At 32.0% G+C, this 13,682-nt stretch overlaps 1 protein-coding gene across 4 annotated transcripts; it reads right to left on the bottom strand.

Annotated features, from left to right (window-relative positions):
* Positions 1-1,377: 1,377 nt before the first annotated feature.
* On the bottom strand, positions 1,378-7,021 carry LOC102589574 (putative late blight resistance protein homolog R1A-3). Of its 4 annotated transcripts, none has more exons than XM_015312155.1 (4): positions 6,900-7,018; positions 5,823-5,876; positions 2,033-5,524; positions 1,378-1,535 (listed from the first exon to the last, which is right to left on the bottom strand). In XM_015312155.1, exon 3 carries the CDS (start codon positions 5,522-5,524, stop codon positions 2,051-2,053), a length of 3,474 nt encoding a protein of 1,157 aa, XP_015167641.1. In that variant the 5' UTR covers positions 5,823-5,876; positions 6,900-7,018; the 3' UTR covers positions 1,378-1,535; positions 2,033-2,050. The 4 variants fall into 4 exon arrangements, with proteins under 4 accessions (XP_015167641.1, XP_015167640.1, XP_015167639.1 ...); XM_015312154.1 differs by having other exon boundaries at positions 5,823-5,874; positions 6,897-7,018; XM_015312153.1 differs by having other exon boundaries at positions 2,033-5,876; positions 6,900-7,021.
* Positions 7,022-13,682: the final 6,661 nt, after the last annotated feature.

The raw sequence follows: 13,682 nt of genomic DNA on the forward strand, positions 1-13,682 counted from the left end.
GGTCTGCATATATATACTCTACCTTTCCTAGACTCCATTCGTGGGATCACTTCACTGAATATGTAGTTGTTGTTATAATTATATTTTTCTAGAATTAATTATAAGAAGGTTTTTTTTATTTTTATTTTTTCACCATATTGTCATCATTGCCTTCCTATAATGTCTCAACACAAAATAATGAATCTGAGGATAAAAGAATTTATGGGATGCAAAAAAAAAAAAAAAAAAAAAAAAGAAGAAGACTCACTATCATTGAATTAGCAAAGCACAAGATGAGTTTTTCTCATTTAGAGATCATGGTTTTTAATTCTTTTTGTCATCATTTCAAATATATTTATTTAAAACTTTGGGGAGAAATATAATTGTGAAAGGAATAAATTAAATGATCACTTCATTTATAATGGATGGCAGCTAAGGCTTTTTGTTTTCCTCATCTTTCATGGCTTCAACAACTTGGTGATAAGTGATAACCATCATAGATATCCTCACATTCTTTTGTCAATATCACAACTCATAATAATAATAATAATAATAATAATAATAATACTCTTGAAGTGGACCACACAAGATTTAAGTGAAGTTGAGACTTGAGAGCCAACTTAGTTGGACGTAGTGATGGCAAATTGGCGGGTTGGATTTGCGGAGATATTTTTTTTGTAATGAATGTCATTTAATACTATTTTTTATTTTAATTTGTTTATCTTTTTTTCTATTTTAATTTGTTTTTAAAATAATTTTTTTTGGTAATTCTTTAATTTCAATTGTTCACGTGATATTTAAGATCAAGAGATTAAGCGACATTTTGGTATATTCTACCCATTTTTAGTTTAAAACTACAAAATTCTAAAATCTTTTTTACTTTCTTAAACTCTTCATCAAATCAAAACCAGACAAACAAATTGAAACCAGACAGAGAGACTATGACATTATACCAGGTTTAGCCTATATTTGTGTATAAGCATGCACCTTTTATATACTAGTATTATACAAGATTGACACATTATGTATAGTACTATAATTTTGTATGATATTGCATATTAAGTTACATGGTATAATTTTTGTTTAGTAGGTTGGATTAATAAAATGGTTATAGCGGGTTTGGCTTAAAAAAAAATTGCCAAGTCAAGAAAGGTGGACAAAAATATCTAGTAAACTGCTAATGATCTTTGAAATGACCATAAAACTGTTTTAACAATAGACCATAAAAACCTGTTTTAACAATGAAAAAACAGAGTTATCTCAACATCAACTATAACATTATAGACAAAATAAAAAAGCAAATGAGAAAGAAGAGTGCTCTATCATGCCAAAAGATATAGCTGAGAGCAAAGACACAACTTTATTTCTTAACTAACTCCACCAAGCAAGGGCAACTCCAGCCTCTCGTGGCCTTGCCATAAGCAGGATGTTGGCATTACCCAATAATCTCCTTCGATCTCTAAACCAAGTTCAAATCAGCTACTATAACACCCCGCCTTGCGTACCGTCTCACTATCCTACTAGCCATCTGCAATGTCTAAATTTCCAACGCTTTACTGCAAATAAAACAAATTACTAATGAGGGGCGAAGCAATACACAGTTTACATGAAAGAAAACACTCAAAATATTAATTTAAAACATCTCCAAAACCACGAAATGAAAAAAAACTAGTAATCAGATGAACTGAGACTGCAAATGCATTAATACTCGCATCTATTCCTTGTAGACACTTAAGCTTATATAAAATTGAACAAATATACACACGTGTAGGATGCGAAATTCCACAAATGATGCAACATAGAAAACACGTGTCTACTTGTTCAACCAAAGTTGGAGGGCATAGATGCCAATTGAGGTCATTTTTCTATTTCAGTATTTCAGAAAACAGAGGCCACGACAGGCTTGTATTGCCATCCAACAGAAAGTGCTTATACCGTTTAGTAAAAATTGAACTCAAAGATGTATACATGATGATGATATGAAAACAAACACACGATTAAATAATTAAAACGAATGAATTAGGCAGGGGTGAAGATGTAAGAAATTAATTACCTCTGTTTCATCCTCTTCTTATTCATACACATCTGATATATGGACATGAAGTCTGTCCTCTCCTGTGTAAGCTGCCACATCTTTCTTAATTTCCATGGCTGAATCTCCAACCTCACGCTTACTTTGAACCACTTGAATAGACTTTAAAGTGTCTATATCCCCAAATACAGAAGGGATCTCCGTAAGCTCGTAACAATTTTCTAGTATTAATTCCTCAAGCTTGGGAAAAGTTTCCCTATCAACTTCCCATTCTGATAATTTGGCTAATACCAAACTCAAAATCTTAAGACTTCGATAGATGTCCTCACTTGCATCCCACTTATCCTCCACGAAATTAGACTCTACAAACTCCAGAATTTCAAGCTGAGGCAATTCCGCGATTGCTGACAACAAAGCAGGTCTCACGAGAAAATTATACAACCGCAACTCTTTCAAGCTGCTAGGGAAGTGATATTCATTGGGATAAACATAATCGTTCCATGGGTTGTGGTATTCTGCAAAGAGTGATTCAAGTTTGTTAAGGACATCAAACTTGGGAAACCAATCGCCATGTGTAGGATGATCCTTGGGTATCCTGATGGTGCACTGAAGGTGTTGAAGATTTGGGAACTTCTTCAGAGCATCATTCGTGCCTTCAGAATACGAGATATCAACATGGGATAAATTTGTCAGCTTTGAATTCTCAGCTTCCAATATTCTACTTTCGTCTGCATCCTCTTCGTCAAAGAAAGAACTCTGGTCAATGCTCACATATTTCAGCTTTGACAGTTCCAATATTCTGGGCAGTAATACCATGGTTATTTCTGTATTGATCAACAGAGTTTCCAGATTCTGGAGGTTCACCCACGACACTGGGATAGTTTTTATACTAGTCTGAATTCTTAAGAACCTCAAATGAAATAGGGAGCCTATTTCTTCCATTAAAGAATCTTCCAGAACAATGCCATCCAGTTGCAACACTCTAACAAGTCTCATGTGTCTTGTGTGACAGATGTAACTGGAGTAATCAAGCCAGCCACTCACTGTCAAAGATATGAGATGCTTACTACCACCTGAACATTTATTAGAATTGAACAAAACACATCTTTTGTGGATTGGGCTGTCATCAGTATGAATGGTTAGACGACGGTGTAGGAAATCCGAAGCATGAAATGGATCACCTGAATTGATTAACTTGAAAAACTTTTCCTTTTTCGCTTTTACTGAACAAAAATCGTGCACAACATCATGCATATAGCAAACCTTGATTATTGCAGACATCATCAAAACACTCTCGGAGGGGATATGATCAACCATTATCAGGCTACTGGAGATTAAAGCATCCAAGTAACTTTGAGTTACTTCCTCTGAACTATCATGATCCACCAACCCTTCGGCCATCCACAACTGCATCAATGTAGAGACTGGAGTTCGTTTGTTCTTTTGAGATCTTGCGAAGTAAAGCAACAACGGCTTCAGGTGGTATGGTAAATGGTCATAACTTAATTGCATAACCTTCATCATCTGCAAATTGTTGTTTGAAGAAATAAAGGAATCCAGATTATGTTCAATCTGAAGCCACAAATCTTTTTCCTTTTTCTTTCCTCTAACAATTACTCCAGCAATCAAAACAATAGCCAAGGGAAGTCCTTGACATTTCTCAACTATTTGGTGTCCAACTTCTGACAGTTCAGCAGGGCAGCTTCCTTCATCTCCAAATACCTTTTTTACGAATAAATCCCAACTTTTTTCAGGTGTTAAAAGTTGAAGGTGGAGAGGATCACTATGGCATTTGACTTGCAAACCTACCTTACTACTTCGGCTGGTTAAGATAATTCTATTTCCTCTCTTAACCTTTGGAAAACATGCTATTAACATCTCCCCTGTTTCAATATCCCACACATCATCCAAGACGATAAGGTACCTTTTATCGAGTAGTGCTCTTCGTAGATTTTCAGCAAGGTCATCCTCACTTTCTTTTTTTTCCGAGACAGTTACTTGCTGAAGAATCCCCCGCAGCACCTTTGACTTGTTATACTTTTGTGAAACAGTGCACCAAGCACGGACATTGAAATGAGTAGCAACTAATGTATTTTTATACACTTTGTTGGCCAGAGTAGTTTTACCGAGTCCTGGCATTCCGACAATCGAAATGACATCAAGCTCGGATTCGTGTTCATCAAGGAGCTGGCAGATGATCCGGGCTTCTTCTTCCTCATGACCTACTGTTACCTCAACAAAAGATGATGAGGTTGACTCAATTGTCTCTTCGGAAGACTTTGCATCAAGGAGGTGGTGATCCCCATTGTTATCCTCCAGCTGTAAAGTGGTGACTTGTGCCACGATAAGATTGATCTTATCAATGACATTCGGAAGTGAGAAGATGAGATGCGAGAGAGCTTTATCTCTGACAAGAATGGAATTAATGACATGTTCTGCCTCATATGCCACATCTAAAGCATGCAACCAACAATCTTTGACTACTCCACTAGTTTTTTTGACTTTCCCAAAAGATGATCTTAGGAATTCAAGGCTTTGTTTCACCATCCCAATTTCTTTTTTTATGATAGAAACTGAATAAGCATTGGAAATGAGTAAATCATTTAAATGTCTGAGTAGAAGATTCATGAAGAGGAAACCATCATTCATAGGAAAACGAAGTTGAGATGACTCCGGGGATTTTAAAAAAATCTGTCTGATATCTCCCTTCATTTGTTCAATTTCTTGCAAAAAGTCTGAAGCTGAAAAGTCCGCTTCATTGATATTATTCTCAGAGCTCTCCTCCAACATCTTGGTCACCAAAATAGTTATTTTCCTTGTAAGTACTCCAACATGTGCCAACATATCGTTCAATTTTTCATGATGGATAAATCGCTTTGGTATATCAGTGAGAAAGATCAACAGGAACTCGATCATGACATTAATTGTTTGAGTTGGTGCATAATTGACAGCAAGTGCACCTGCCATGCCTTGTTGGAGAAGAATCAGATAGTTTTGAAGAATCCTTGGAGATGCTTTTAAGATTTGCTTAACACATCTTTCTAGTTCTTTTGACCTTGATTCTTTGATGAGCTTAGAAGTACAAATGTATAGAACCTCTAGCTCGAGAGGGATTATGTCGATGAGTAGAAAAGTGATCTCGGAAGAGCATCGATAGATGGCATAGTTATCAAAGAAAGTATAGTTTTTATACTTTCCAGTCCAAAGATCAAAACAGAATTGTGTTACTCTATCAACTGTCATTTGGTACCGAGCATAGAGAAATTTTGTTGTTGTAATTTTGTTGCATTCCAACTCATAGAAATGTCTGAGATGTCTGCATACTTGCCGAAGAATCTTGTATTCACTCATGAGGGGTAGAAGCAAATCAGAAGAATACTTTGGTAGATCATGGAGGTTCTTGAGGAGGCTGTCCATATATTCAAACATATTTTCCTCAGTCATCATGGCTACATTCTCCAATCTCAAATAACTTTTGATTTCTTTCAGCAGGTAAGGCGTAAGACTATCCATGTTGTATTTGGCTAGGATAAATTCATCTTCATTGAAAATAAAATCAGTTAGAGAATGGAACTTTTCTATATTATGGTCTATCTTGTAATCAAAGCCATCCAAATTCGAATTCCCAAACAGGACAAATGTTTTTAAGAATCTCAATTCCATTCTTAGCACTTCAATGTCATCCCATTTTGAAGCAATGAATTCATTCTTTATTTTCTTCAAGCCATTCAAGAAATCACCAATAAGATCCCTGATTCTTCTTCTTTCTTCCTCAAATGGTAGGCATTCCTTTCTTCTTCTTCTAACCCATTTTTCTTTTTCCATTTATGCCAGATTCAATTTCCACAGGATTGATGTTTCAACTAATCACATGCACATTTAAATAAGAACAAAAATTAGAAACACAACACAAGTAAAAGGAACTGCAAGGAGCAAGAGTAAAGAATGTTAACAATTGAATTTATGAGTTTTGAATTCGACACATGGTAATTTATTTGATTCTAGATAAATACTAGATTTTAATAAAAGTTATTATATTATATCGAATCCATAACTCTATGACAAACTCTTAGATTTATCTTAACATATCAAAATATCTTACAATGACCATACTTAATGTTACGATCCGAAAAGTGGACATGATACACTTGTCTATTCCCACCAAGATAAGTCAGCCGAAAATATAAAATTTTAATAAAATTGTGACTTTCTCGCTCAGTTTCTAATCTACGAGCTCCTAAATTTATCTTAACATGTCAAAATATCTTACATTGACCAGACTTGATAACTTACTCAAAGCAGTGCACAAATACACAAATAAATTTTCAAGAGTTTAGACCATAATATAAACTAGAGAGACGAGATTTTTTTTTTATATATTTTTTAAAAAAAAGTACTTTTATTGAAAATAAAACCAGTAAATATAGAGGGGTTACAAAAACTTCCCTCACCTGTATAATGATATATTAAGATCTAATGCCAAGATCTATATCTACATAAACTTGTTATGTATAGGTTTCCATAAGAGATCTTAGTCCGTGTTTGGTACGAAGAAAAATATATGAATTTCTGACCTTAGTTTGTGTTTGGTACAAAGAAAAATATATAAAGTTTTTATTTATTTTCTGATGATTAGTAGTTAATAACTTTAAAAGTATTAGTATTTCAAAATCAGTTTATATTTAATCTAGAACACAACTGGGATCATCCAACACATATATACGTTCTATAATTATCAAGTCAAAAATATAATTTTTATGTATGTAATCCACACAAATAAAAACAAAAAGGGGATATTACTTTATTTGCCTTTGAAAATATTTCTATCAAATCAATAAATACATGTTAAATGAATTACAAAGAGAAAACTAGAAAAAATATTTACCTTTTTTCTTTACTTCCAAGCTGATAGAACCATGAAAAATAACAAGGAAATTATGTGATTTCTGAGAGAGCTAACAATAAAACTTAAAGCTAATGAAGACTAGCTTGAATATATGGCCATACAACAACACAAAATGACAAAATTGATCCCTTTATCTTTATTAGTAGGCTCAAAATAGTCCTTTAAGTATCGAAAAACAATTTTTTGGTCCTTTAAGTAAACGAATTAGCAATAGACGAATTCAATAGCCAAATAATAAAATTCGTCGTTAATCCTATTCAGTGACGAATTATCAAAAATATTTGTTAGCTATGAGTAATTTAACGATAAAGTGCGTGTCTAATTTTATTTTATTTTTATATCGGATATTTTCCAAACTCTAAATGTTAAATTTAATTGGAACGGGGAAAGATAAGAAAAAAAATTATTTAATTGGATCTCACATTTGAAAAGTATATATTTTGTAGTTTATGTTACTTTTTGGTCTTATTTCAAAAGTCTAGTGCAATTTTTTAAGGTGAAAATTATGGGTTTTTTTTCCGTCTATTTCGTGCTCAATACAGTTTATTATGTTGCGCGTTTTAAAATTTTAATAAAAAACAAATCTAATGTTTCTAGTGAGATTTTTTGGATAGAAGCAAATTGTCTTTTTCATCTCTTATTCGTAAAAGTAAAAATCTCTTATAAAACAACCATAAAAAAATTTCAAAAAATTTGTAAGTATACAAAACCACTTCCCCCAATAGAATGTGCTGATGTTAAGATTCCATTAATTTTATCATTTTAAATTCAAATAACCAAAAATAAAATAATGGTATCAACGGCTGGATGAAGTTAACAGTTGCATTATATTAGAGTACGAATTATTCATCGATTTATGCAACCATTTAATATCAATTTCTTCAGTTGATTATTGATTATTTTGGCTTATCATATTTTATGAAAAACTAATGGAATCGAGGTCTCGTTTTATAATTTTAAATACCAACTCACCATAAGAAAAGCTATATAAAATTATTTCGATAGTTGGATGCAGTTCACACTTCAAAGTTGTATTATATTATTTTTGGATAAGTGTTAAATTAGGTCTTAGGCCTAACTCACACCCCAAAAGCTAGCTCAAAGGGAGGAGGATTATCCAAGCCTTATAAGGAGTCCACCCATCTCATTAACCACTGATGTGGGACTTTTGTCATTCTTTAACACCCCACCTCACGCCCAGTGCTTAACATCTGGTGCGTGGGCAATTTTGATTTTTGGGGGCCCCAACATCGGGTGAGACGGGCCCTGCTCTGATACCATGTTAAATTAGGTTTTAGGCCTAACTCACACCCCAAAAGCTAGCTCAAAGGGAGGAGGATTATCCAAGCCTTATAAGGAGTCCACCCATCTCATTAACCACTGATGTGGGACTTTTGTCATTCTTTTAACATCCCACCTCACGCCCAGTGCTTAACATCTGGTGCGTGGGTCAATTTTTGATTTTGGGGGCCCCAACATCGGGTGAGACGGGCCCTGTTCTGATAATAAGACACAAATATTTCTAGACTAAAATCGAAATCGCAAAGACACATCTATTAAAAAGTGAAGTTTCAATTGGTTTATCAAAGTCTAGATCTAAAATAGACTAGTTTAATACATTTTTATACTCTATGTCAGGTAGGGCTATTCAAAATCGAATCAAAATCGATAATTTGAATAAAAAAAAAGATATTGATTTATCGGTATTGGGCTATTGATTTAACGGCTGTTTGATAACGGTTTTAATTTTTTCTATTATCGGGTTATCATTCTTAACGGTTTGAGGTTTTCTCTTAACAGGTTAAATGTTAACCCAATAGTAAATTAATAAATTATATTTATATCATTCAGTATATAAACTTCTTGACTTAGGATTTAGTTTCATATTTTTATTTCTGGCAGTCTCAAATTTTCAGTTATTAATTCTACAATGTGTTGGTGTTGTTTTTAGCAAGATATAATCTATCAACTCATGTGCATGGTTTATTTGGTTTGTCACCATGTTTCTAAGTGATTTTAAATTATTTATTTTTTCTGTCAAATCTTAACGGTTAAATCGATAACCAAACCGATAACGATCAATAACCGATAAATCGATAAGTCAATATTTTAATGGTTCTTAATGATTACAAACTGATAACCGATAAGTCAAACCAATAAACTTTAAAATCGAACCAACCGATATGCCGCCTCGGTGAATAGTAAGAATAATTCTATCAAAAATACTTTAATCAAATTGGCCACCTTCCTAAGAATCTCTCCGTTAAATAAAGGAACTGGTAATAAAAATTATTTATTTATTTTAACATAAATTTTATTTTATTTAAATATTAGTGTTGGATAATGAAAATTTTAAATTTAATTATATTTTAAAGGGAAAATGCATAAGTACCCACCCAGCCTATGCCCAAATCCCTGAGACACACCTAACATTTACTAAGGTCCTATTACCCCCCGAACTTATTTTATATATAATTTTCTACCCCTTTTCGGCCTATGTGGCACTATCCTTGAAAAAATTGTCAACACGCGTTGGGCCCACAAGATAGTGTCACATAGGCCAAAAAGGGGTAGAAAATTATATATAAAATAAGTTCGAGGGGTAATAGGACCTTAGTAAAGGTTAGGTGTGTCTCAGGAATTTGGACATAGGCTGGGGGTACTTATGCATTTTCCCTATTTTTAATTTGGAAAATAATGTTTTTCAATTTATTCTTCACTTTTGAAATCGTATTTAGATATATTGATGTATGAACATTATTCCTATTATTATATGCAAAAAAAATATAATGAAATATAACTCCATCTTTCACTCGATTCCACAAAATTTAGATAAAGAAAATATTTAAAATCTATTATTAATCGCCTCGGTCTTAAATTAACCCGAAAATATCAACTGACAAATGCTTATCCATTTGCAAATATATTTGTCATTTCGAGTAGAAAAACTTTGTTTTAATAATTCAAAATACTCGTAAGCTTAAACTAATAAATTTCGAATCTAGACTTTGATTAGACTAGCAGTGGAATGTTCACATTAAGGTCGGTATGTGATTTGCAAATTATACAAATTTGTCTTAGGTTTACCAAAACAAATATTAATTGTCATAATCGGTTGGCCATTTCAATTCAATTATAATGTGTAAATAAGCGAGAATTCATATGGTTATATATTAAAGAAATAAAAGATTCTTCAAAAAGTCTCTTTATTTTACTTGTTATGAAAAAACAAATATTATATCAGTTAAAATTTCTTATTGCATGCAAAAGTTTCAGTATTGTCTTTTCTAATTGCACCATAAAATTGTGAAGAGTTCTAGATGCAAGTGTTTCCTTACGTGTAACTGGTTCCAAATGTATTGTATCATCAACATTGTGTTTCTAATGATATCCACAATTTGTTCTAAGCTCTTGACCTCTTAACTTGTATCATTTTCACCCATCCAATAAGTTATTAACGTCCATTTTGTTGCGGTAACCGAAATCATTAATCATGATCTTAAGTTCATGAACGATGTTTTTACAAGTGGATTCTTTCAAATTCTATGAGACTTCATTCTTGAATAATTTTTCCGATGTCGAAACACTTTTCAAACTAATAAATATTAATTTATCGATTAAATAATACCTTTATAAAATAATAATAATTTATAGTTCAATCTATATTAATTTAGAGAGGTTTTGCTGTACTATTATTTTCATCTTTAATATTCTTGTCTTATTCACTTTGGTTTTATAACAAAAAACAATTAATTTTATCTCCCCACCTCCTTCAGCATTCCATAACCCACCACATGTGATAGTTTTTTGTCCTACTCCAATTGACACATCTTTGGGTAAGGCCAAAACTTATTTTAGTCGTCTTAGCTATTATATATGGACTTGGACAATATTTTTTTGAGAAAATGGTTTAAAATCTTTCTAATTTATATCCGAAATCTTAACTACACACTCCAATTTCACGGGTGTTCTATTATCCCCTAAACTTTATATTTCTCTATTTTCTACACACTTAAACACTGACATGTCATAGGAGGTGAGAACACCTCCTCTAGGCACGTTAGAAGGTGAGAACACCTTAAATTTTGACGAAAATTTTCTCTTTCTCCAACGATCATCTTCCCCACCATTAAATAAATCATTGTTTCTTCTTCCCCACCATTAACCCTTGTTCCTTTTATAAAAAATTCACGATTTTCTCTCAAAAATAAGTAGGATTTAGTTGTTTATGTTCATTTCTACTTCAAATCTTGAATTTAGGGTTTGTAATCTGCTCTAATTTCTTAATTAGGTCTCTAATTTGAATTTTGAATTTTCTTGAAATTCATCAAAAATGGCAAATGAAAACTTAAATAAGCTTTGTATGGATGAATCAGACCCAATGTTGCTCTTAATTTCACGAATCAACAGAAACCCTAAGGAATAAAGAAAAAACTCGAAATAAGGGATAAAGAACTAACCTTTTACTAAATCAGTTGATAAACTACGAAATCAAGTTGAAAATACACAACAAAATCCTTCGATCATCAACAGAAATGCATATGCAAATGGAGAAGGAGATGAAAAAGAGAAAGGATATTTTTTTTTGGGTCTTTTACGCTTTAAGAGGGAAATGGGGGAAAAAACAGAAATTGGGAGTTGAAGAAGTGGGGGACCCGGTGCGTGCAATCACGTTGGAATATTTGTTTGGTTAATGTGTTGTGGTCAACATTTAAGTGTGTAGAAAATAGAGAAATATGAAGTTCAGGGGGGGTAATAGGACACCCGTGAAGTTGGAGTGTGTAGTTGGGATTTCGGGTATAGGTTGGCGCGGTTTTAGACCATTTTCTCAAAAAAATTTAAGAGCTAACTTTTGATGTTGAGTTAGGTTCAGGTGTCATATTTTTACATAAACTCATTTTACAACAAATAAATAAATAAAATTGCTTTAATTGTTTAACGACAGTAAAATAATTATTGTTATATTATATTTAGCGGCAATAATAAATGTGTGTCTTTATAACCAACACTCTATGTAAGTATCACTGAAAGCTTTAGTGATTCTGAATACAATACCATTAACTTAATTACCGCTAAATATTTTTTCTTTTGGTATTGTGAGTAGTATTCTCTCCATCCAACAATAGTTGTCCACTATACTAAAAATAGTTGTCCAACAGTACTTGTCTAATTTAGAAAATCAAGCGATAGTTTACCTTATTAAATATTATTTATCATCTAACACATTTTACAAAGCATTAAATTTAATAAATTCAAAGGATAATATGGTAATAGGAAAAATCATTTTGGCCAGAATGATAAAATAACATATTTCACACTATGTTATTTTACCTTTTTGAACATTTTTACCCTTTTAACTTTAATACCTTTTAATTAAAAAATGAAAAAAAAAACTTAGTTTATTTTCAAATAAAAAGGATTTTATAGACTTTTTAAATTTCTGGCCAAATTCTGGCCAATTTTTTTGGTCATTTAGCATTTCCCATGGTAATATTACCCCTATTATTTATTGTTTCTTAAGACCATCTCCAACCCAACACCAAATTTTACTCCAAATCCTTATTTGGTGTTTTGAAGCTCCAATTCAACACCAAATTTTACACCATTTTGGTGTGTGAATAGTGTTACACCAAATTTAGAGTAACACTTTCATCACACCAAATATATTTATCATTTCGGATAGAAAAACTTTGAAACTTTGATTTTAATAATTCAAAATACTTGTAAACTTAAACTAATAAATTACAAATCTAGACTTTGATTAGACTAGCTAGTTGAATGTTCACATTAAGGCCGGTATGTGATATGCAAATTATACAAATTATCTTAGGTTTACCAAAACAAATATTAATTGTCATAATCGGTTGGCCATTTCAATTCAATTGTAATGTGTAAATAAGCCAGAATTCATATGATTATATATTAAAGAAATAAAAGATTCTTAAAAAAGTCTCTTTATTTTACTTGTTGTTATGAAAAAACAAATATTATATCAGTTAAGATTTCTTATATTTGCATGCAAAAGTTTGGTGTTATCTTTTCTAATTGCACCAAAAAATTGTAAAGAGTTCTAGATGCAAGTGTTTCCTTATGTGTAACTGGTTCCAAATGTATTGTATCATTTTCAACTTTATCATCAACATTGTGTCTCTAATGATATCCACAATTTGTTCTAAGCTCTTGACCTCTTAACCTGTATCATTTTCACTCATCCAATAGGTTATTAACGTCCATTTTGTTGCGGTAATCGAAATCACTAATCATGAAGTTCATGAATGACGTTTTTACAAGTGGGTTCTTTCAAATTCTTTGATATTTCATTCCTGAATAATTTTTCTGGTGTCGAAATACTCTTTAAATTAATAAATATTAATTTATCGATTAAATAATAACTCATCAAAATAATAATATTTTATGATCCAGCCTATATTAATTTAGAGGTTTTGCTGTACTATTATTTTCATCTTTAATATTCTTGTCTTATTCACTTTGGTTTTATGACAAAAAACAATTATTTTATCTCCCCACCTCCTTCGGCATTCCATAACCCACCACATGTGATAGTTTTTTGTCCTACTCCAATTGACACATCTTTTGGTAAGGCCAAAACTTTTTTTAATTGTCTTGGCTATATGTATATGGACTTGGACAAAAATAATAATTTACGAGCTAACTTTTGATGTTGAGTTAGGTTTAGATGTCATATTTTTACATAAACTCATTTTACAACAAACAAATAAATAAAATTGCTTTAATTGTTTAACG

Source organism: Solanum tuberosum, unplaced genomic scaffold (genome assembly GCF_000226075.1).
Source record: "Solanum tuberosum cultivar DM 1-3 516 R44 unplaced genomic scaffold, SolTub_3.0 scf00189, whole genome shotgun sequence".
In the NCBI taxonomy this organism is placed as follows: Eukaryota; Viridiplantae; Streptophyta; class Magnoliopsida; order Solanales; family Solanaceae; genus Solanum; species Solanum tuberosum.

What these genes read in the sequence shown, in the direction of transcription:
- LOC102589574 (XM_015312153.1), bottom strand. Translation starts at nt 5,836, where the DNA reads ATGGAAAAAGAAAAATGGGTTAGAAGAAGAAGAAAGGAATGCCTACCA.